This window comes from Leguminivora glycinivorella, chromosome 4 (assembly GCF_023078275.1).
Source record: "Leguminivora glycinivorella isolate SPB_JAAS2020 chromosome 4, LegGlyc_1.1, whole genome shotgun sequence".
Taxonomy (NCBI): Eukaryota; Metazoa; Arthropoda; class Insecta; order Lepidoptera; family Tortricidae; genus Leguminivora; species Leguminivora glycinivorella.
In genome coordinates, this window is record NC_062974.1 from 21,915,428 (window position 1) to 21,941,217 (window position 25,790).

The 25,790-nt window shown below is 37.0% G+C and overlaps 1 protein-coding gene across 1 annotated transcript; it reads right to left on the reverse strand.

Moving 5' to 3' along the window:
• Positions 1 to 6,480: 6,480 nt before the first annotated feature.
• Positions 6,481 to 24,413, reverse strand: LOC125225716 (peptidylglycine alpha-hydroxylating monooxygenase). The gene is made up of 9 exons (XM_048129550.1): positions 24,127 to 24,413; positions 21,916 to 21,973; positions 20,321 to 20,408; positions 19,565 to 19,640; positions 17,839 to 17,965; positions 14,707 to 14,755; positions 11,882 to 12,027; positions 8,583 to 8,772; positions 6,481 to 7,734 (listed from the first exon to the last, which is right to left on the reverse strand). Exons 1-9 carry the CDS (start codon positions 24,232 to 24,234, stop codon positions 7,563 to 7,565), a joined length of 1,014 nt encoding a protein of 337 aa, XP_047985507.1. The 5' UTR covers positions 24,235 to 24,413; the 3' UTR covers positions 6,481 to 7,562.
• Between the last annotated feature and the right edge of the window lie 1,377 nt (positions 24,414 to 25,790).

Below are 25,790 nucleotides of genomic sequence, written 5' to 3' on the forward strand. Positions count from 1 at the left end.
GCTCAGCAATGATTGAATTTAATTATTTTTATTTAAACCATAAACTAAAGAGTTATTTTTTTATTTGGCAATAATGAAATGTACTTCAAGAAAAGATCGTATAGCTCTTAAATATAACGTGAGAATGTTTCTAAAATAGGTAGCGAAATTTCTAAAAAACAAAATTTTTAATATTTCCTAGATCTAGAACGATTCGAACATGTTACCTAAGCATTCAAAGTTACCAGTAGCTAAATCATATACAGTTAGTGATAGGTGGTATAAAATAGTTTTAGAGAAAATATAACATTTTTTTATAATTTTTCATGGGTTACCCATATTTGCCACTCACTTATTATGACGTACTAATTTATAACAAGTTTCGCTTTTAGCTTAGCACATCGATATGATCAAAACATTAACATTAAAGCTAACGTTTATACTAGTTTAACATCCATGGAATAAAATATATTATAAATGATATACATATATTAGTTATCGCATAAATATGATTTACTTACTCTAGCATTTTACTATACATTTCTTATAAATACTTTTAGTGTATAATAGTTAACGTAATAATAGAGACCGTACATGAAGTCATAGAAATTGACTACCCAGTTCATGTAATTGATAAATTCAGGCGTTATATTGTGAAATTATACTTAAGATACAGATTTAAAGGAATGATTCTTCCGCAAATTAACTTGTATAGGTTTTAAAGTACCGTTATAGTCGTTTTTCCTGTGTTAAAATATTCTTTTCAGTACAGATGGTGTTTTTTTTACGCACTAGTGCGAGAAGTGGTTCATTATATGCCAGGTCGAAACTTCGGAGGCTCATCTGTACTGAAAAACGTCGTACGATACACGTAATGTACTATTTCAGTACAGATGTTGTTTTTTTTACGCACTAGTGCGAGAAGTGGTTCATTATATGCCAGGTCAAAACTTCGGAGTGCCATCTGTACTGAAAAACGTCGTACGGTACACGTGCGAAAAGGAAATTCGAAACTCGTGTCGATTTAAAACACTCCCTTCGGTCGTGTTTAATTTATCGCCACTCGTTTCGAACTTCCTTTTTTACGCACTTGTATCGTAATGTACTATTCTTCTGCCTCTACTGAAAATCAGATACATTGTATCAAGTCTTGTTGTTTTACGATATTGAACGTACCCCTACATTTTTAAGTTCATTTTACAATAAAACGTGCACTTTTGTATAGGAAAATCCACTTATCTACTCTCTAATAACACAAAAAATTAAAATGTTAGTAATACTTTTTTCGAAGCCTTTGCCACAGGTGAACGGGGCTCAATCAATAAGATTTAAGGAAAGTGTGACATAGACCTTCATTAAATCTTTTTTTTATTTTAATGGGTTTATTTATGATCACAGACTGGCCGTGGCGAAGACGTGGCCTACAATGCAGCGAGCTCGCCCAGAACGTACTTAACTTGTCATTATCTTTTTTTTTAACGTCAGATCAGAGCAAAATATATGATTATGTATTTCCCAGTCACTGCAAGGCCCTATCAAAACTAATATACAACCCAAATTTCAAGCGAATCATTCAGACACTTCTGAAAAATCAAAATACGTAAACATATAAAGTCCAAAAGTCCCTGAATAAGCGTTAAGTTTAATATACTTAAATATACATAATGTACACACATTTTCAAAGTCCAGATTGCAAGCCAAAGTCGTCTGTTAAAGGTACAAATTAGGGAAATAAAATTTCTCAAACATAGAAACTATGAGATGTTTCTTTACCACTTTAAATTAATAAAATGATTTATAATATTAAGACTATATCTAGGCGACGTCATTCTTAGAGTTCCATACAGATTTATTATAGTTATTATTTCAAAAGTCATAAGGACAAAATTATAAGCGGTATAAATATGTGCCGACTGGCGTTATCTAGGTAAAGGGACCTTGTTGTCGGTGGCGCTTACGTCCCGCGGCGTCGTATTTGTACACGAACATCGCTCATAACGCCGTAAGCGCCATCAACAATAAGGTCCCTTTACCCAAATAACGTCATATACACGGTGAAATTTAATAGGTAATCAGGAGTCGAACAATATTAATTATTAACATAATTGGAATTCAATACGCGAGGTCTCATCAAATTTACTTCACTATCTAATTAATAACAGTTAATGATATCATTGAAATTAGGTAATAGCCACTGGACACATTAACAGTTGGACATCCTACATTTACGCGTACTACGCGATGGCGGGGAATTTGACAGACCAGACGTGTGTGATTTATGAAGTTGACAATGACAAATTGTCAGTTTTCAGCCATTAATGTTTACATTTTTTTGCTATGACTTACTTGCGAAAGAGGTTTTGAACTTATTTAACTTACACCGCTGGTAGGGTGACAATAAAATTCAAATAAGAATTAATTTAACTTTTTTAAATTAGGTATGATAAAAATAACTTAAATTCGTGTAAGTGCCATATAAATGTAATCGCCATCGATCACTGAACATGAAAAATTGGTTCCTGATTATCGATTAAATTTCACCGTGTATATATAAATTTTGTTATTAATTAAGATGTAATACTGTTCCATGCTTGAGAAATTTTATTTAAATTGATTTTATAGTTATATATAATATACATATAAATGATGTTGGTCATATTTTACAGTTACATATATTATAAAGATATTACAAGGGTTTACATAACCACTTAAAACACTAATAATCAGCTAAAATTAATAGTGATTTAATAATAGATAATTTATTTTGTAACATCGAAACCAAACAAAATAGGTAGATCATCTGGTATATATTTTTATCGATGGAATTTTAATAAACAGCACTAAAATAATATAATAATAAATTACGATCTTAGTCTTTTTTTTTCAAGTAATAGATCGATTATTTGCACTTCAGATCATTATTAAATAATACCTACAATAAAGTCTGGCCAGTAATACATGATTAACTGTCAAGAGGGCGCTGTTAATCTGACGTTTGCGCTGACAGCTCAGTATACGAGTAATATGAAGAAAATATTTCTAACGAAATTCCGCAATATGGCGCGTAGTGTAGTCATTATATTTCTGGTCAAACTTTTAAGTAGGTACTCGTATTATGTAGGTATATGATTAAGGAGTTACTGACCTTATTTATATCCATTCATATATATTTAAAAGAAAACATGTGCGCTTATTAAAAAAAGATACAATAATTTTAATACATTTTCAATAAGCATAGTTAAGTCTTTCATAAATGACTAGAAGTAGACTTAAGTGACATGTTAGTAAATACTGAATATAATTATTATGCTAAAATATTAATTTATATGTATATGCTTTTTTTTCAGATCTTTATTCAGTTTTAAAATATAAGTTATATTTAAAAAATAAGCTCAAACAAAGGAATGATTACTTTTCTTTCTTGGTCATTGCAATTGGAATGTATTAATTAAATTATCATCATCATCCGCTTTGCGTTATCTCGGCAATCCCCACGACTCATGGGAGCCTGGGCTCCGTTCTGACAACTAATCTCAAGATTTGGCGTAGGCACTAGTTTTTATGAAAGCGACTGCCATCCATCTGACCTTCCAACCCGAAGGCCTTATTGAGATTAGTCCGGTTTTCTCACGAAGTCGTATGTTTTTAAAAATGATTACAAATGCATTGTGAATATTACAACGAAAATGCTAAATGATTAGGCTTTTAAGAGGACCAGGAGTTCATAATGATGTATAAAAGAGAATACTGTGCTCAGATTTCTATTAAAGTCCTGGCCCGCTGACTGATCTCATGATGACGACAGATTTATGAATAGCTGGTTTTAAACCTTAGGCTTTTTATAAGAGTATACTTATGACACTAAAGCATACTTGCAACGATTCTAAGAGACGTAGTTTACCATTCAATGGCAGTCTCTCCGTAGGTACAGTCAACAACACAGCTGTGTATACAGACAAAGTGCCAAAAATATGTATACAGAACTTTATTACCTGTACATAAAGGTGTGTATACATATTTTTGGCACTTTGTATACACAGCTGTGTTGTTGACTGTACTACAAGAAATTTAAGCACAAAAAAAATATAGCCAGTGGCCTATTCAATAAATTGTATTCTAAACGGGACGTATTTATGCAAAATGGAACCCACATGCAGTCTTCATTAAAATGTTTACTTCTTTGTTTAAACAATAAAGATCGATTTTCAAAATTATTCATCTGTGAATTGGTTCCATTTTGCATAAATACGTCCAACTGTTATTTTAATCAAAATAGTATTTGTGGGCGCAAATAAGTTAAAGGCAAACATGTTTGTGCCCATTTTATGTTTCCTACAAGATTCAGGACGGCGCATTTATTTGTGAAGTTTTAGATTTTTTTTTTAAATTAAACTCACTAAGGCCCACTTGCACCAACCACTTAAATCAGGGTTAGTCAGGCTGTCTTCTGTCAAATTCCATATAAAATGGTGGTGCTAGAGACCCTAAGTGAAACGATGCGTACAGTCAGCTGCAGAGAAAAGGAGACCCCCTGCCATTAGTAGGAGGTAGGGCATAGCGAATGATATTCCGCTTTGTGTGGTAGGGCACAGCACACCGGATATCGTCTCGCTCGAATCTAGAGCAGAGCCCAACTGGGGAAGTACCTCCGCCTTACAGAAGACCGCAGCCAAATAGCACTAGACCCTACTCATAGTGTTGTGTTCCTGCCGGTGAGTAAGGCTGCCAGAGCTCAACGAGGGTGCGGTGTGCTGATGACGGGAGGACTTACGGAACTAACTTGTTCCGTCTATTGTCCTTTGAGTCGTCGGCAACCCGAACCCTCCTTAGAACTTGTACACTCCTTTTTGCTGTGTACTTAACACAGCAAAAGGGAGTGTACAAGTTTCTAATGGGGTGGCAACGCGCATGTGACACTGTTTGAGTTGCAGGCGTCCATAGGTTACGGTGACCGCTTTACATCAGGCGGACCGTATACTTGTTTGCCACCGACGTAGTATAAAAAAAAAAAAACAAATTTGTATGCCAGGGGGTCTACTTTTCTCTGCAGCTGACTGTACAATTAGGTGATATTTTTCCGTCCCTAAAATATGTCAGTGACTAAAAATGATGCCAACCAATATCTTTTTCTAAACTCTGACATATTTTTTGAAGAAAATGTTGTTTACATACAAATGGTCATGTAAATTGTTGTATCAGTTTACAAACATAACAGATAGAAGAGAACACATTATGCAATATATAAAAAGTTAAAAACTAAGTTTCATGCACCACGTTTTTGATATACCTGGGCCATTTTTTTCAAAGTTGTCCACCCCACTTTTTTTGGATTTGGAATTTTTTATGTGATTTCCACTCAGAACCGCGAGGTCTTTCAAACCTTATTCCGTTACCATTTTTTCATACATTTTGTATGGCGGTAACGGAACGGAAGGTTTGAAAAATGTATGGAAATCTTGGGACTTTTTTTTCTCCTATCAGAATCGAAAGAGCTCGCGATTCTGAGTATGAATCGTGTAAAAAATACCCATGTTACAAAAAAGGTGGGGTGGACAACTTTGAAAAAAAATGGCCCACCTACCGATGTAAGTATACAATTCTGTGATAGTTTCCAAAGCCACCGAGACCCAAATTTCATATTCAGGTGTAAAAAATTAAGGATCGAAAAGTATAAAGCTTGGATTTTACATATTGTATAATAATATGTTCAATCTAAATGAAGAGCAATTGAAATCGGCCGTATTCCAACAAATTTTCTATGCTCGTCATTTTTATATTTTCAAATTCATTAGATTGTTTTTAAGACATAAACACGACAATGGCTTTAGTATTATTGTTACCGAAATCGGCAGTGTTAAGCTCTTTAAGTCTTTCTCACATTATGCTACGCAGTAAGAGGGTTAAGTAATAACTTATTCATAGAATAGGGAACTTGACTTAAAATAAAAACATGGAGAGAAGTTATTTTTAAAATCCAATTTCTATTTAATAAGTCAGTTAGAAATATATAAAGTAACTGAGTTGACCGCGACGTCATTCAATTCGATTTCATATAAATTCCATATTTTCACAGACAGTTCTTAAAAAGCTGATTTGACTAGGAGGCAAATGGCCTATTGTGATCTGTTTTTCAGCACTTAGTTGTATTTGGTGCAATTTTGTGTGTAATAATGTGACTTCTTGGCTGTTAGGTGGATTTTAGTAGGTAACTGCTATTTAACATATTTTGAGTGTTATTCTTTTCGTAGTCGCTTTTCTCTCCAAATAGGAAAACCCTGGGATAGGCTACGAGCGCAACGCTTAGCAAACTTTCGGCAGGGTAAGCTTTAGTAGAGGGATATCCAGTATTGGTTATTTTTAAAACTGAATATGGAATTCAATGGGACAGACTAAAGCTATTTAACGTAGCGATTAATCTCTGTTAACATAATACTCTAGGAACGGCCACGAACGTAACGTGTCGAAAACTTTCTGAGCTACTAGCCTGATATTACTTAGTCGGTCCTAAAGTTCTGTCACAAATGTTTTAACTGATAAAATTGTATATAAAGGTTTTTATTCAATAAAAAATACATGATATCAAAACCTGTTTTATACTTATTAAAATGTGATATAAACGATCGAAAATGTAGATCGTGATTTTTAAGAATCCTTGATTACTTTGAGTTTGTCGATAGACGTCAGCACGCGGAAAAATAGACTTCGCAAAAGGAAGAAAAAAACATTGTTACATTAGCCAAATAAAATAATTATTTTTTTAGTATGAGTTCTCTGAATTTGGGCATATTGAATTACTGGTATTTCATTTTCCTAGAAATCTTTAAGTCTGCTAGTAACCTTTAGAACTTGGGTACTTTTCAGTAAAACGCTTAGATTTCACAATCATCAACGGGAATGTGCAACAAAACGTTGTACAGTAGCAATATTGTCCATTTAATTCACAAAAATCATATACAAACTTAAACATAAAAGACCCAGCGTTTATAATAAGTATCATTAAAGCATATTAAGCCAACCAAAAATAAATAAAAAATAAAAACGTCCGGAAGAGGTCGCGTGTTTCTTGACTTGTTTTTTTTACCAAATTTTCAGATGTTACAAGGAACCACGCGAAACTGCGACAGCAAAGTACTTTAAGTAATATTGCAATTTATTCAGTATGAAACGAGCTTTCAAACCATGCATATGCATAGTAAGAAATATCTGTCAATAAAGTTTTTATCACTTAAAACCTTTGTGACAGAACTTTAGAACTGACTAAGTATGCATAGGTTAATTTCAAAAGTGCGTATGGGGTTGATTTATGGGGAAACTCTCAGTATACGTGTTACGTAAGTGTCGTCGAAAATGTGCTAAGAGCTCCAGCCGGCGTATCATGCTTCTAATTTTATCACTTGTCCACGTGGATAAGACAACTGTAACTCTCACACTGACATACTTGCCAAAGTGTGACGGATGCTTCATCCACGTGGATAAGTGATAAAATTGGAAGCATGATACGCCGGCTGGTATTCTGTCGCTGCAAGTAAGTTACTTACTTTCCAAGTTTTTGTAGCAAAATATGAGAAAGACAATAAAACAGTTTACGCGTATTTGGAGTTGTCACTGACGGGAATGCGATTGAAGTTCTGCGGAGCGCGCGACCAGTAGTAGTAGGGAGGGCCGGCCGAGAAGCAATATTTCTGTTCTAGAGGCGTGTCGTTGTTCACCCAGTACATTAGGTAGAAGTTGCACATCTCGTCCTTGTTGGTCGCTCTGGAATAGGTAAAAGTTAATTTTAAACAATCGCAAAAGAGGCAGTAATTGATAGGAAACTGCGCAGGATCGAGATAGGTAGCTTGCTTTTGTTTCGGTGGCTAAGATTCCGTTTGGATCATTGAGCCAAGTTGTTAGTTGGTATAACCTAACCACAAAATTAAAATTTTGAAAAAACCCCGACTGCGACATAGTTGACCGATTTTTATGAAACATGGCTAAGAACACTCCCGACTAACTCAGCTTTCAGACAAAAAAAAACTAAATCCTAATCGGTTCATCCATTCGGTAACTACGATGCCACAGACAGACACACACACAGACAGACAGACAAACAGACAGACAGACAGACAGACAGACAGACAGACAGACAGACAGACAGACGGACAGACAGACAGACAGACACGTCAAACTTATAACACCCCTTCGTTTTTGCGTCGGGGGTTAAAAATAGGCGGCCAACTATGTCATTACTTTTTTTCCGCTGTTATTGTGGCACTAGAAACAGTGGCAGCGGAATAATTATTTCGTATCGAAATCCTCTCTCTCTCTCTCTCTCTCTCTCTCTCTCTTTTCGCGCAGACTCCAATGATTGTATGAAGATAACTATTGAGAGCTCCCTTGTTAATAAGCGAAGAGTATAAGGGGTAGCAGTAGCACATTTGAGTCAACTTTAGATTATTTCTCCAGATATGGACTGAAAGAAACTCTTCTAGGTCGTTAGTATTATTCATCAGACGCTTAGCAGCCAAGGTGTCTCCTTTGCCAATAGGCGAAGAGTCTTGTGTGGGGTAGAACATTAGAGGCAGCTAGCTTTCTCTACAAGATAATGATTGTATGAGACTCACCCAATCCTGACAATGTGTTCGTTAGTATTGTTCATCACGCACTTAGCGGCCAAGATGTCTCCCTTGCCAATAGGCGAAGAGTCTTGTATGGGGTAGAACATCTGTGGCAGTTGCGGGTTCTTCTCGCCGATCAGGTTCCATTCGTCGCCCTGTTGGTTCTTGCGGACTACGTAGCCGGTGACCACTTTCCCTGGAAACGGACATGATTTGATTAGTATGACTATTGCCACAGTATGGCCACTCCCGCTCCCCGCTAAAAGTGCCGCCCACCCCCTCTCGGTTACCTCACTGTTACCGCCTGTCAAAAACGCGAACTGTCAACCTGTCATATCTCACTCATACAAGCATGGTACGCGTTTACCTACACGAGCTTAGAATGTGTGCTAGGAACGCGCCTCTTTCATATATTTGATCGCCAGTGTCCGAGATGTGTTATAATACTTAAAATATATCATCATGTATTTAATTTATTTTTATCTCGGTCTCGAAGCAGTTGCCACAACACGACTGACAGCAATTGGATTTTTCTGGAAGTCGAAAAGTGAAAGTTCATATTTGTAGGCAATATCTAAGACTTGTCTTCTCTGGAGCAACGTCCCTAAACAGTCGCGTCCAAGATGACTACTCGCCACTGATTCCAATTCTAAGCGCCAGTTGCATCAACCACATTTGACAGACACATCATCGTCACGCAGCATACGTCTATGGAATTTCCAATAAAATTTTACGAACGCTTTAACGGTGACAGACGGTTTGATGCAACCGGCCCTAAGTAGTTTCTGGCCGTATACAACGTGAAACTCATGAGTCATGTCTATCACGTCCACAACCTCCGACGATCGATATCCTAAATACCGACATGTATAGGCTACTTGCCTTCTAGTCAAATCAGCTTCTTTTTAAGAACTGTCAAAACGAATTTGACGACTTGCTAATATGGAATTAATATGAAATCCAATTGAATGACGTCACGATCAATTCAGTTACTTTATATATTTCTACCTGACTTATTAAATATAAATTGTATTTTTAAATAAAAAAATGTTTTTCTTATATTTATCTGAGGCTTTATTTCATGCATGGTATAAAATATTTTATTTTAAGAATGGTCTAGTTCCCTATTATGTCGGAAGGAAACCCAGGTTCTTGCTACCGCCCAATCCACTGTATAAGGCCGAGCCACCGTAACCTTTAAAGCTTTTAGTCATATAATACTTACCAAGAGCATGAGTGTGTGTTCGGAACGCGAAAGGATGGATGACGTTATCCTCCGTCATAGTGCAGGCCGTATCCATATGTTTCACCTTCTTGAGAAGAATCACGCCTCCCAAGTGCCAAGAATTTTAGGCTTTTATCACCGCTCAAACGCTCCCTTCTTGCTTTAGATAAGAGTTGAATCCTTTAAGAGGGCTTTCGTGTTAAAAATAGTGAAATCGCAACCGAGCGCTCGATCATACCGTGTGTGATATCAAATTAAAGGGCTTTGCGAGTAGTTTATAAATATATATCACATTATAGGACTTTTTCTACTTGGTCTAACAAAATATGAGAAAATGTCCAAAAGTGGTAATAATTGTACCGGTGAAGGCTCGTTTTCAAAAAATTGGCAAAAATCAATAATAGCAATTTATAATCACTAAGGCATAACAGCAATTTAAGTAAACGTTGCAGATTAATTTAGTACAAAATTTACTTCGATGTGATGTAGATTTTCAAAGAAATTGTCACTTAATTTTAGGTAATTTCTGAAAAAAATTGAATTCGCCTTAGGCTAGTTTACTCTTTTTCAAAAACTTAAAATAAAAATCAAATTAATATTCTAAATTGTCCAAATTTTGCAAATAAGATCGACTGATTCAGCTCTATACGTGCGTTTTTCTAAACGTGCATTAGAGAAAAATTCATAATTAATTTAATAAGTTAGTTTTCAAAAATCCAGTCTTATAAAAATCAAGATAATAAGTTGCTCTAACTGGAACTTGAATTAAATAAATCTATTGGATAACGGAAAGTGTAGTATTTCACCGACTAAAACTATCAATTTTACATTTTTTTGACGTTTTTTTTTAAAACAGCCTTAAAGTTTAAGCCTAAAATTCTTGGTACTTAAAGATTCTAGACACATAGGTAAACAGTACTTACCAAGAGCATGAGAGTACTGGCCTTCTCCATATGTTCCACCTTCTTTGGAGGAATCACTCCACCAGTACCGAACATTTTCCCTTGTAGGCTCTTTTCACAGCCTTTAACGCTGTTCCTTCGGTCGGTTTACAGTCGAGCCACCGAAACCTTTAAAGGTTCTAGTCTCATGTTCCTCAGGCTGGTTTTATTATCACGCGGATCGACCGCGCGGAGCGATCCGCACCGGACAAACGGCCCAGCCACGACATTGGTCTAAGCGCGACAGCGGTGAGCGGCCGCCATACGTGCGAATGAAAAGTCCCATCGCTGTGTCTCGCTCCAATGTATGGCCGCCGCTCACCGCTGTCGCGCTTAGACCAATGTCGTGGCTGAGCCGTAATATGTATCAAGTCAGGGAGCGTTTTAGAGTGACGCGGACGGGTCTGCGCGGACGACTACATCAACTTCAAACAAATTGGTCGTGCGGTCCGCGTGACACTAAAACCAGCCTCATAGACAGGGCCCGTAACTTTCATGCCGATGACATCAATTTGACGTCACGCTGCTTATAGGATGATTCAAATAGTTTTATTGTAATAATTAATCATTATTCATTAATCAATTTTTATCATGTACAAATGACTTCAAAAGTAAGCTATTCATACGTGGAGTAATTAATACCTACTTGATACGTGAAACGAAAAGGAAACAATTTGTTTTGTTTTAATAATTTATTAAAATATAGTAACAAACATAATTAATAAAATGAATGTAAAAAATAAACAAATAATTTAATTTACTTTTCACGTATCAAGTAAGTATTAATTGTTTCACGTATGAATAATTATATTAGTTTTGAAGTGATGATTAAAATACATACATACATACAATCACGCCTGTATCCCATAAAGGGGTAGGCAGAGCACATGAAACTACTAAAGCTTCAGGGCCACTCTTGGCAAATAAGGGGTTAAAAGCAATCGAAAACTGTAGCATTGCAGTGACAGGTTGCCAGCCTCTCGCCTACACCACACTTTACCCCAAAAAATGATTAAAATGATTGATGAATAATGATTAATTATTAAATAAAACTCTTGAATACTATATGCAGCGTGACGTCAAATTTATATCATCGGTATGAAAGTTACGGGCCCTGCTCATAGACAATAGGTACTTACCAAGAGCGTGGGTGTGAGTTCTGAACGCGAAAGGATGGATGACCTTATCCTCCGTCATAGTGCAAGCTGTCTCCATATGTTCCACCTTCTTCGGAGGAATCACGCCGCCGGTACCGAGCAGAAACACGCCGGCTTGGCGGGGCATGCTGCAATAGGAAATGAGCAGTAAGTCGAAGAATAAGGGTGAATTGAGAACAGCATTGTGATTCAGTGGGGTTACTATGAAGTACTAAAGCCGTTCATTTTAGGTTGAGAGAGAGAGAGAGACGCAGCTATATAACTGGTATAGCTGTGTCCCTTTCTCTAGACCTAAACCGAATTTTGGTACTTCATGGTATCCCCCAGGAGACACTAATACAATACAGAATAAGTAATTGAAGTAAAACTTTAAATGAACCTTTATATGTAACCATAATCAATTTAAAATAAGTAACCAAAAAATTAAAAGTTTGTACGCTCACTCTGCCGATGCCGCATCCATCACAATAGAAATAGAAATAGAAATAGAAATAATTTATTATGAATAACATAAGTGTACATTGGTTTTTCTTAAAGACTAAGAATTTTACAAGGGATGATTTATACAAATGCCTGAGCTAGGATAGTTCCTGTGTTTCAGGCAATAACAAGGACTTAATTGGTAAATTATTATTAATTATTCACTATAATAAAGCTAATTATTTTAATTATAAATAAACAAAAAACATATTACAGCAGATTCTCAACTAGGTAATTAATTAATTTAAAACCATAAGCAAAATTTCTGTATCATCGTACCTACGTCATACAATAAACATAGCTACATAGGTGTATATGAGTAATACGTGTTTTTCTTGTGTTAAGTAATTTAGCTTGATACACATTTTTAATAAAGTATAACATGATATTTCCTATATCAGCAGAATTTTAATAAACAGGGTCAAAGTCAAATTTACGTAAATCATTTCCAAGTTTGTTTATGCTTCATTAGTGACAAATTGCATGCATTACGTGACTTAAGTATGTTAAAATAAGGTTCTGTAGAGTTATTTAAATTGCTAAAATTGTCAGTGGGTTCCGGCAGAGCCAGAAATTTGTGTGAGAGCCGCGACATCGTATACTTTAGACTCTGACACAGAAAATTGTCTAGGTGGAGCAAGATCATATTATACATAAGAAGGATAATCTAATGGGAATAAAAAGTACTATGAAAATATGTTAAGAGGCGCTCCTAAGCGCCTTCATAGTCTACAGAATTTATGAATCTTTTCTCAGCCATTTGTCTCGCTGGGCAGTCGGGGTCGCCTGTTTGATTGCACACTTCGGAGGTTTGTCCTTTTTTGGACATTCTTTGAAAGTGTGACCCGCTTCCCCGCAATGTCCGCAGATGTTGCACTCCATTTTGCAGGTCTTTGCAGCATGATTGTAGAGCTGGCATTTGAAGCAACGTGTGACTAGGGTGAAATCTCTCACTGGGCACGACGACCAGTTCACAAAAATCCTGTCATTCTTAATTAGGGCCTTGCGGATCACTCCAGGAACCTCAATTATGTAATTACAGGACTCAGCATCCTTTTTCCCGGATTTGTGACTAAGTCTCGTAGCGGTCAAAAATTTCTCGAGCGTCCAGTCCTGTATCTTATCGTCCAAGTTTTGTTTATAAATGCACTTCAGGACATCATTTTCATGCATTTCCGCGGGAACTCCAATTATGACAATTCTGGGCTTGCGTTTTAGTGGCTCGTCAACAGTGAGTCCAGAGGTAGTGAACTGTGATGATTGTTTCAGTTTTACAATGTCCTCTTTAGAATCAGTGCTTATCACTACACCGCCGTTTCTTACTTTGCGTAACCCTCTCACGTGCAGTTTCATTTCGTCGGGCCGAATAATCTTTTGAACGAGGGATTTTGTCTCCTCGCTCGACTTCAATTTGTCCACAGGGTATATTGCGACTGAGCTAATATTAGACGGTTGGACATACCTCGTTCCAGATTTCTTCAGGGCATCGGCAAATGAAACTGGTCCAGGGGCTGGTCGGCTGGATTCCTCAATCGTCCTCTGTAGGTCTTGGATGCGTTGCACTAGGTCAGTTTTTTCCTGGTGAGCTTGATGCGACTGATAAGCTTGGATTGATACGTTAATGTACGCCGGCGCCTTATCGCCGAGCGCTCGGCGCTGAGCCGCTGCACAACTAAACTTGTTCGCATGTCGCTTTTTAAAATTACCTACATATGTGTCGATTTTATATTAAATATTGAATTGTTATTTAAGGAATAACTTAATTAAGCACTGTGCGTTGAACTAGAATTAAGTTAAGTAGTAAGATATTTTCATGTAAGTGAATTTGTAATTCTTATGGGAATAAATAATCTTTAACCGTAATATAAAGCAAAAGTCTGCGTAAAGGGCCAGCACAGAGGTCTCCAAACCCCAGCTTGACGTCTCAATACGGTCCACGGTTTTTAGAGCGAAGGAATTTGGCCAGCGCAATGGATAGTGGCCCACGTGAAATTTTCCGAGGGGCAATAATACTGGCCTTGACGCAAAACAATTTGGGGACGTATGCTCTAGCCTAGCACATTATGAGGGGGGGCCTATCACGAACCATGTTTGACGCGCCCGTCTGTCGCTACACGCGGGTACAGTGGGCAGCGAAATTGTATGTATCATTGATAAATTCGTAGCCATGCACTTTTGCAGTTCAATGTACGTATAACATGGAGGCACCACGTCGATCGTGGTCCACGGTAGGCCCTTTCTTCAACTACACAAGTATTTCTTGCAGGTTTAGAAAACTGACTTACTTACGTATATGTATTTATTATTTATAAAATATGAATACTTACTGCTCCTGTGTATACTTCAGGAAGACACCCGAGTTATCGGTTTTGCCTTCTGTAAACAATAAACAATTATGTAAACAACACTCTACATTGTTTGACCAAAACAATCGCATCCCTATGTGATTCGTATGCTTATTTATTACGATTAAACATAGCTATCGATATAAACAAACAGCAAGACTTTCAACAATGTAACCATTGTCAATAACAAACATATATCAAATTACAGAATAATAGCGCACACGACATTACCGGCATGCGCGGATCCAGGAGTGGTCATGGGGGTCATGACCCCCCCCTGGCGCCTAAGTTGGCCATACAAATAGACCACGTGACTCCCCCCTGGGGCCCCGGGCCTTTACCACGTGACCCCCCCCTGGGCACGATGCTGGATCCGCGCTTGATTACCGGGTGTCCCTAAAACCAACGCTAAAACAAAAAAGGCGTAATAGGACATTTCATTAGCTGTCACATAAAGCGAATGACCTTAGTGGACCTTAATGAAAATGTCATGGTTTTTAAGTAGATAATAGTTATTTGTTTTACAAGGGGGCAAAGTTGATGATTTTGAATCATAAATATTCAATAGATTGATGGATTTGTTTTAGTTTGATATTTTATAGTCAGTATTTTGATCGTGTTGGTGTGGTGTTTCACACTTTCAACTTTTGTGTTTCACTCGGTCTTAGAAATTCCAAATTTGGCACGTAGGTTCCTTAGAAGGTGTAGAGGAGCACTAAGAAAGGATTTTTCAAAATTCACCTCCTAAGGGGGTGAAATGGGGGTGCAAAGTTTGTGTGGGAAAACGAGATTATATTAGTACGCGGGAGACACCGCGGAAAACAGGTAGTATGATATACAAGAGTAGCTCGCTTAAAAGTATAAGATAAGCCGTCAAAATATCGACTTCAACACCCATGCAAGAAGATCCAAACTGTATTGACAGGGAACAATTTACATTTTGCTCAAATTGTTTACACTAACAATGACAGGAAACTCTAAACGGTGCTCATAGAGTAAACACATATTATACAGCCAAGATAATAAATATAGTTGCAAACAAATTGCCAAGAACATGTATACACGACTTTATTGCTTATGAGGTAAGGTTGTGGATACATATATTTGGCACATTGTCCGCATCTATATTTATTATCTTGGCTGTAGAATATTGTACTGTATCGTCAGCCACCCAAGTACAAATTTCACTACGCGGGATATTGGTGTTACTATCTATTAGATTAAGAGTTATAATGCCATTTACAAACATGCCCACTGCCCATATACCTATAGATCAGTGGTGGCAGAGCACATTAAAGGTACAAAACCATTGTCATGCATATCTTTTCATCTGTACTCTAGGAAACTAATTATCATTTGTATGATAAATGGTTTAACATAGTCAACGGTAAATACTGTGAAAATTGTAGGCCAACATAACTGTAGAATATTTCAATTTCGACTGTGTATATTTGTACGAATTATAGTCCACACAGAATAAGGTACAGTCATACATACATACATACAATCACGCCTGTATACCATGAAGGGGTAGGCATTGCACATGAAACTACTCAAGTTTCAGTGCCACTTTTGGCAAATAAGGGGTCGATAGAAAACGAAAGTGTGACATTGAGGTGACAGGTTGCCAGCCTCTCGCCTACGCCACACTTTAACCCAGGTACAGTCAATCAATTTGAATCCTAGGCCACTCTAGAACCCTGTCCTATCCACATCGTACTTTATTTGACATAGAATTTCCAACGCTGGACTTTCAATGAGACCATTATTGTAACATCTATGAACAGATGTATTTAAGCTCGAAAAGTTTTTCCTTGTGTTTTCATGGCAAATCACAAATTTGTTATGCTAGTTCGATTAACGTTAGTACTTTTTACACTAAGGGCCGGTTGCATCAAAGCGCCTGTCACCAAGCGTTCGTTAATGTTTTATTGTATGGGAAGTTCCTTAGATATCTGCTGCGTGACGATTGTGTTTGTCAAATGTGGTTGATGCAACTGGCCCTAAGTCTGAAATAACATGACAAGTTCGTGAGTTTCAATAAAAGTACAAAGTAAAAACATTTCGCATCTACATGTACCATTATTGAAATGAATGACATTTATTTGATTATCTTAGCAAGTCTCTTAGAAAAATTTCAACTTGTACATATTTTTCTAATCTAAGTACCATGTTTGAATAAAATTCGATTTATGTTCTAAACGTGTTTTGATAAGGCGCATGACGTGTATGCCATAAAAGTTGATTATGTATTGTATACATTTTAATGACCGTACTGAGATTAACCGTGAAATTGTTTTAAGTAACTATATAAAAAAACGATATTTTTACCATGCGTACACGATCCGAACAGACATCTAGTTGGGGTCTCCCTAAAGTCCCTAAACCTATCGATGCCGACCAAAAACCGCTCGTTAGTACGCGTACGGACGAATGCGATCAGCGACGCAACAAGTGATTTTTGGTCAGCTAGAGCCGATTCCACGTCGGTAGGTTTGGGGGAACCACTCGTCAGTACTAAAAAGAGGTAAATTGAAAACAAATGCAGGCGCATGCGGCTGTTTCCCCATAGAAAACTTTAAACGTGCTTTTTTATACTGACTGGGTGTGCCAGGGTATAGAACTAGCGGTAACTTGCGGTATCAGCACGGTCGCAAGATATAGCCTATCGCGCTAACCCGTCACATTAGTCCCTCTATTAACTCAGTTTGTCAGTAAAAAATGCGGTAATTTTGTGTGGGGTGTTTCAATAGAAATTTTTAATTATAGCCAGTTTTCAAAGCTCGAAGCGTCTCTAATGCGTACACGATCGAAAAGTTTGTACTGACAAACTGGGTGTGCTAGAGTATATCAACTAGTATTAACCTGGGAACTTGGACATGTAATGCACTTGCAATACCAAGTACCCACTTGATGGGAGAGTTCTTTCCGATTAGGAATCCGGCTTCCTTGGGGAGCGTCAAACTACTAAGCGTCTTTCATGCTTACATGATTCTAAAGTATTTATACTGACAAACTGGGTGTGCTACAGTATAATTCCACAGTGCTTTAGTTTACCTGTCATGCTGTGTAATTTTTGAATATTAAAAATAAAAAAGAATAACTAGTACTAACCTGGGAACTTGGACATGTAATGCACTTGTAGTACCAAGTACTTGATGGGCGAGTTTTTGCCGATTAGGAACCCGACGCCTTCGGGAAGCGTCAGGCTCGGAGCGTCACGAGCCCATGCGTAGACGATCTGAAATATGATAAAAATAATTAATAGGTGAGACGACCAAAAAAAACTAATTAGTCCGTCAGTTAGATTATCAAAGAATTTTAGACACGTATTACGTACCTACAAGATGGCGCTCGCCGCTGCGTTTAGTTTTATCTTTGCGCTGCGTTCACTGTGTCACAGGTCCGCGTCGTACAGCTGCGTTCGTGACCAACAAAATGGTCCCGACGGAAGACCAGCGCTGACCCTCGGGTTAGCATTTTATGCTGAGTCGGGACCATTTCGTGTTAACTTATATGTTTAATTTCTTTTATTTGCTGTTTCTGTTTTCTTACTTGTGTATTTTGTAGTTATCACGAATAAATAATTGATTGATTGATTGTATTTTTTTATTTTTTCTCGTAAACGAAAAATGACGACGGTACAGTGCGTTGAAGTTTCGCGTGACGTCACGCCTAGGTACAATGTTTACTTAGAAGTGACGTCACAAGCCCACACTCCGGAACTTTGACGCTCTATATGTTCATATTTTTTCATTAATTAGAAAGAGCGAAAAATATAAGTTCAGTATTTTTGGACAATCTAACTGATGGACTAAACCGAATGCCATTTTTTTATGTAGTCGTCATCCCTATTATAATGTAATAAAGACTGAAAAAAGGTTATTATAGACGGTCAAATGAGTAAGCACTAGAAAAGGGCGTGAAATTAAAATTTTCTGTGGGACGATAATCAGTTTTGCTCGAGGCTATTTTTTTTATTTAACGCTTTTTTTTTGTATTAGAAGTTGGAAATTGCTTGAGGGACTTTATTTACAAAATAGTTGTCTTTCCCTTTTAAATTAAATTATAGTCGAGATTTGCCCATTTAGGTACAGTCAGCCAAAAAAGTGGTTTCCCAGTTTTCAACATTATTATGTTTGAAATAGAGTCGAAAAGTGGTAAACCACTTTCTTGGCTAACTGTACTAGGTATGCGTTTATTATTTAACTATGTAACTGTTAATTTTATGATTTTAGTTTGTCCCATTTTTAAACTACATTTCTGAACTTTAGTAAAGCAGAGAAAAGAAATACGTGATGCTACTTAAGTCAACATTTAGGTATCACACGAATAGTGGATATAGTAGCGAGATAACCTTCTGGCACTTCGATCTTGAATTGCAAAATTTGACAATTCAACTGATATCACCGCGATTTTAAAATACCTAATAAAATTAAGTGGAAAAAATACTGAGAGTTCAAGTCTCACTCAAGACGGTAATTTTTCCACTTTTAAATTTATTCTATCCCTACGATTTCCGCCGAAGTTTTTGTTTATCAAAAAAGAGCTATTTGAACGATGGATCGATGATGCCCCGTGAGATCGGTACGAACTTCGAGAAATGGTATAGACATCTATAGCTTGGCGAAAAAGAGTAGAAATTGAACTTTTTTTCCATAGCAACACTTAAATGTTCTCATACAAAAGTGTCAGAAAAGTTGCATCATGCAAAACGGTGACGGCGCCCATATTATGTTCTACTCTTTTTTGGCAGGCTATAATTCCAAGGCCAAAATCCACTTCAAGTCACTGAGCCAGCGAAAGAAGAAGGAAGGAAGAGATATATTTGAAAGAATACCTGAGATCCTGAGCCGCATGGACTTGCAGTATTGTACTGAGCGTCGATTTCATTACTTGACATCTCACCGCAACTCCTATAAAAATACAATTTTATTAGGTAAATAAGTAACAATGGAATTGCTATTAGTCTTTCTATATTTGAGACCTATATTTTGGGATTTATTGAACAATACTAGGAAACCTATTAAAATAAGTATCTTTAGGTTATCGGTACCTATTGTAATAGGTATCTTAAACCTTATCTTAAATCTGCGGGGGCCCTTACGGATACACTTCGACGCATCGGGATCTTTTGTGCAATTACCCCTTACGATTCTAAGATCCTTCAGCTATTCAGGAGCTTCTCGACCATCTCCACGTATCGGATGATGAGGCTCATGGGTAGCTCTCTGAATTTCTTTAGTACCAGGTAACCTGCTCCAAAGTTCTTCATTCTTTGTCTTTGTCTTAGTATTGTAATAGTTATCTAAATATATAAAAGAAGAATAAGCTGACTGACTGACATATCAACGCACAGCCGAAACCGCTGATTCTAGAGATTCTAAATGTGGCACGTAGGTTCCTTATAAGGTGTTGAGGTGCACTAAGAAAGGACTTTTCAAAATTCAGATCCTAAGGGGGTGAAATGGGCGTTCAAAGTTCAACGTTTGAATAAGATTACTTTTAGTAGGTACGTAGGCGAAGCCGCGGGAAAAAGCTAGTGCCTAAATAAGATAAGACACATTCTTGACGTTCTAGTAAGAAGAGGACTTACCAAACGCTGTCATTGGAGCCTGGTTCTGAGCAGCCATACAGAAGCATGTGATGAGCTGTGTGCATGCTTGCGTTGGGTTGGAATCCCACTACAAGCAAAAAACCATTTGTTGAGAATACTGATTGAAGTATAGTCAATAAGGCTACGTTTTGATCGAACATGCATGTGTTTTTAAGGTCTTTCGAAACATCGTATCACAGTCAATTGGGCCTTAAACTACTTTAAAGCCTCCGCCACATATAAAGCGTTTTGATGGCGTAGCGTTAGCGGAGCGCAATGATAGCGGTGCGCCGGATGAACGCTGGCATTCCGCTTGCAATCCGCGCGCATTCCGCTTGCAATCCGCGCTCGTTAGTTTCCGCCGGCGTCCGCTGGGCGCAACGCCAGCGTTCGTCCGGCGCACCGCTATCATTGCGCTCCGCTGACGCTCCGCTAAAGGATCCAATCCACAAAAATCTGTCGATATAACTTTCTTTCAATAGTCCTTCATTACAATTGCGTTTTTTAAAGACAAAGACATTTATTGCAAAACATATTAAGTACATATAATATAAACCTTGTTTTTGAGGATTGATCCTTTTCTTTAACATCCAGTTATGAGTTTTTAGTTATTCATAATAGCAGTTCTGTCACAACAGTTAAAGAGACCTTCAATGATTAAAAAAAATAGGTACCTACTGAGAGGACCCTGATTGTAAATAATTATATTTGTCCATAGCAAAAAAGTTAAAAGCAGGAAATCCTTGTCATTATTTAACTTAATACACGCGACGGTGAATGATCCACTATCATTTATTGGGTGATTTTAGATAAATACGTTTAAACATTAAGGGAATTCCCCAGAATGGGGAATCTCCATGCGTAATGACATTCGACTCTTCTACGATAATTTATCGCGCAAGCGTAATTAGAATGGTCGAGGAAATTGATTCTTTAACAGTTATCGGTTCCCTTTACATTTGACAGGTCTTAGCATAAGTGTGTGTCAACCAAATGTACTTGAAACTTGAACCGCAAATTCCTAATTAATCAATTTTCTCGTAATGCAATGTACGGTACATTACTACACGTTGACCACTCATTAAATTAAACCGGGCTACTCACGTCTAAAAAAACGAAAAACGCTCGACATGTTTCGCTCCGTAACGAGGAGCATTTTCATTGAACTCGCGCGATGCCGTTGTCAGTGTCTCACGGTAGTGTTGTTATTAAAATCACTTATTAAATTGTTATGGCTTTCTACTACCCGGTGACCCGGCGAGAGCCTGGTCTGTCCATCGCATTGAGATGAAAAATCTAGCAAACTATAGGTTCAATACAGCTAATACTGACTGCTAGTGTACAGTTACCCAATTGGAACTCTAGGCCACTCTACAACCATATCAAAATGACAAGCAGTAAGAGATTTCTTACAATCTGATTTATAACGTGGCCTAGGGTTTTAATTGGTTGACGGTACATGATTGGTTGACGCGACAGTATCTCGCCGCCACATAGATAGACCACACATCTTTTTCTAATCATATTAATGACTTAAGGTCAGCCTATCGCGCCAATCATATGCTAGCCCTCTGGTGTGATAAATGAAAACTCACCTATGTAATAGCTTCTGTCCGGGGAAATCCGGATGGGAGTGCAGAGGTACAGCTCATCCTGTAAGCATTCAATATCAATTAGGATTCAAACATATAGGGCTTCAGTGGGTACCAATTTTTTTTTATTTATCCATGACAATAATCGAGTTGAACCTAACGATTTCTCTGAGTTTTATTATATAATATATAACCTAATACCTACTATTTGTAGATCATGACATAGTTGTAGGAAAACTGTGTGCTTGAACAAAAAACTTTAGGCTGTGGACAGACGTATCTACAAGTGAACCGGATAACGGTTTTGTTTTTCCATTTTCACGTACGAAACCCTATAATTATATTGCGCATCATTTTACAGATGTTTCACACATAAATATGACTCATAGTCAATAAGTTAATAAAATGTGTGCAGAACCGATATCTCAAGTAGGTTCTTGTTTACTAAAAAGTAAAGTTTCATAATCGTGGATAAATTGATGCGGGTTTGATTGCAACTTTGCTGTTAATAAGTGCTTGAGAATTGAAACTGGGACATTCTTACAAAGATTAATTAGATTTCACTAAGCTGAAAAATACTTGTTTACTTTACAATACTAGAAAGGTTTTTTTATTTTGTAAAAGTATTTTTTAATTAGTTTATTAAAGTAAAGTTTCATAGTTTTTAATTTTTTATTAGGTCTCTCAACGTTACTTTTATTCCACTGGTATATTAACACATTATAACCCGAATTTTTTTAGGTCTCGGATTTGGAAAAGAGTCAAGTATATTGTTCTTGAAGGGATTTTAGTTCATTTGAAGCTTTATCATATTTTTACTTGTCCGTACAAAATTGGGTGCCATATGGCACCGCTAGGCTATAATGGGTTACAGGTGAAAAACTTAAGTTACCTGTTGTATGTGTGAGTGACGTGTTCGAATAGGCGTTTGTTTTGTTTGTGTTACTAATTTTAAATATGTGTTCTCTATTCGAACACGTCACTCACACATACAACAGGTGACTTTCTCAAGTTTTTCACCTATAAAACATAGAGTGGCGGATTTTCTGTGTCAAATGTGTCAACGCGGGAAAACTTTGGATCGGTTACAAGCATAGATGATCACACGTAAATTAGGTATTACTAAATAAATTAGGCATGCGATTAAAACTGCACGAGGCCATGCGCTTGGCGAGGAACAGACGCCTATGGAGGGACCTAGTCTTCAACCGAATGACATGACGTCACGATCCTCAGCATTGAGGGAATGACTAAATAAGAAGGTATTACTACTATTACTACAAGTTGATTGTAGTTACCACAACAATAAATCTTAGGTATTTTCCCAAATTTCTATGTACTAACAACTAACCAACTATAAACATCATCCTACATACATGTATATTTACCCTATATTTCATAGATTAGCATGACAGTCACAATACGTCATACAAGTACTCTGAATCAATACACCCACGCATTTCAAGGCTAGTGGCATAACATAACCACCCACACATTATCTACCTAATATAATGGTTGATGGTTTTAATAAAGCTGCTATACATTAAAGATTTGATGGGCAAGTCAAAACATGTGGAATTTGATTGATAAAATTATATAGGTTTCTTATGTTATAAATTTGTTTTTGTATTGCTGTTGATGACCCAAATAAATAAAATAAATAAATAAGAATAGGTCACAGTCAGGATATTTTCATTTTTGGTGCTAAAGTTATTCATAACCATCCAAAGGGGTAACACCATAAGTATTAAGGGTACTTTTGCACCAGAAACAATAAAGAGCGGGGTTTAATAGTTTGTTTATTTGTAAATATTTATTTTAAGTTACTTTTAAATTGTAGTATATGTCTGTATGCAGGGACAAATATAATTTATAATAATTGCCGGAACAATATTGAAGCAAGTCTAATGTGAAACTATACCAAAGAATGCAAGTGCAAGAAATTAGATTAATTTTTGGTAATGTTCAAAAACTAAGGCCCTACTAAGCCCTAACCATGCTAGATATTAAGTTTTCTTGAGTGTATAGGTGTGTAAGTTCTAAAATAAAATAATAAATAAATTATAACATTTTACACTCATTACAAAAGTATGTAAATATGTCAATTTTCGGAGAATTCAAAACTAACAACAGCAGATGCGAATTTTAATGCGACCTTGATGCAAACTTGTTGAAAATTGGCTATTAAAATAAGGAATAAGTTTAATAACTTACCCTGTGTGGATAGACATTAGGCATTAACAACTCGTACGTTGTGGTTTCGAGACCGAAAACTTTACCGCAATTTCCAAGCGCACATAACAGAACAACTAATTTAATCATTTTAAAAGTAATTTAAAAACCAAACAAGCAAGTTGGACGCCGTGCTGGCCGCGCCGTGTGTCTGAGACTAATTGGAAGCGTGTATAGCGAAACGTTGTTATGATAATTTTGTTTGATGCGCGTTGTTTGGTCAGCGAATCGTGTCCACACGGCAAAAGCTACAAGTGTTTATATGGAACTATTTTTATTCGCGATCGATAATTGCTGCGAACGTCATTTGTGTATTGCCAGTCTCCGCACAATTGCGGAGATATCGATATCATTATTATCAATTAATCGTAAATTTTTGAGGGAGGACAAAAAAGTATGAATTTGACAAATACCGGAAAGCTTATCCATATAACACTTATCAGAACATATTATATAATGTATTTTAATACTTTACTAATTACGTCAACACAGTTTGAATAAGCATTTTACAAGATTTCATAGAATATGTACTGGCAGCACTTTTTCGTTCAGAAATGGAAGAAGTATGTTTAACAAAAAAATACAATTATAAAAAATACATAAATAATAAAATATTTTATTTAAAGCACGCCTATAAACCCTTTTTAAAAATCCTTCCTTCCTAGTATAAAACCATATGATTCTACTTTCATTGTAGGTGGTTTCAATTTTTTTTCATTTTATATTACTGAACGGAAGCAAAACGTCTACTTGTTACTATGAAAGATAATAGATGTCACTGTTGTATAAATTCAGACGCGTTCATCGCCATGTTGGTGAGGTGACGTATATGTAGGAAACCAGATGGCGCTATTCAGCTCATTTTAATTTTTGTTTTATAAGTTGCAAAATGCAAGTTTTATGCTAACATCACCAATAATTTAATTCAAGAAAAAATACACTTTTGTATCTGTTTATGATTCAGCACCATTCATTTCCGTTTCAATGAGGAAGCACACTGACATTTTTATCCCGCCAGGCGGCGCCTGTGCAAGTGTCTAGGTCTAGGCCGTGTGTCTAGGCATGTCACTGTCATTCATATAAAGAAAATAATATCTTCTTCTCGCTCTCACGTATGAAATTCTTTATCTGTGTAATGGATTAAGGGCCCCCACAGACGGGAGACGAAACTGTTTTGTCTCCGTCGCTCGGTCTATGGGCTAGTATGAAGGTGCGCACACGAGGCGACGCAACTTTTCATACAAATACGAAAGTCGCCGAGCAACTGTTGCCTCCGTGTGCGCGGGGCCTAATGAGGTGGCGCCATCTGTCATAACCTTTGAGTGTGCCTGTGCCTCTTCATTCTTAAGATACTTACTTACCTATGGGCCCCCACAGACGGGAGACAAAACTGTTTTGTCTCCGTCGCTCGGTCTATGGGCTAGTATGAAGGTGCGCACACGAGGCGACGCAACTTTTCATACAAATACGAAAGTCGCCGAGCAACTGTTGCCTCCGTGTGCGCGGGGCCTAAATGAGGACGCTATTGTTACTCGAACTTATACATAAATAGGTAGGTAACTAATACCTATTTATGTTACTTTGCACCATTATTTTCAATACTTTATAATAAACTAACCCACGGAGCACCGTAATGGAGTTGTCTT

Bases quoted from the DNA above. Each gene is read 5' to 3' on its own strand.
- LOC125225716 (XM_048129550.1), bottom strand. From the start codon at position 24,234: ATGATTAAATTAGTTGTTCTGTTATGTGCGCTTGGAAATTGCGGTAAA. The intron at 19,641-20,320 runs GTAAGTCCTCTT...GTATTTTTATAG, and splicing joins GGCTCCAATGACAGCGTTTG to GAGTTGCGGTGAGATGTCAA. The intron at 12,028-14,706 runs GTAAGTATTCAT...TTCCTATTGCAG, and splicing joins CTGAAGTATACACAGGAGCA to CATGCCCCGCCAAGCCGGCG.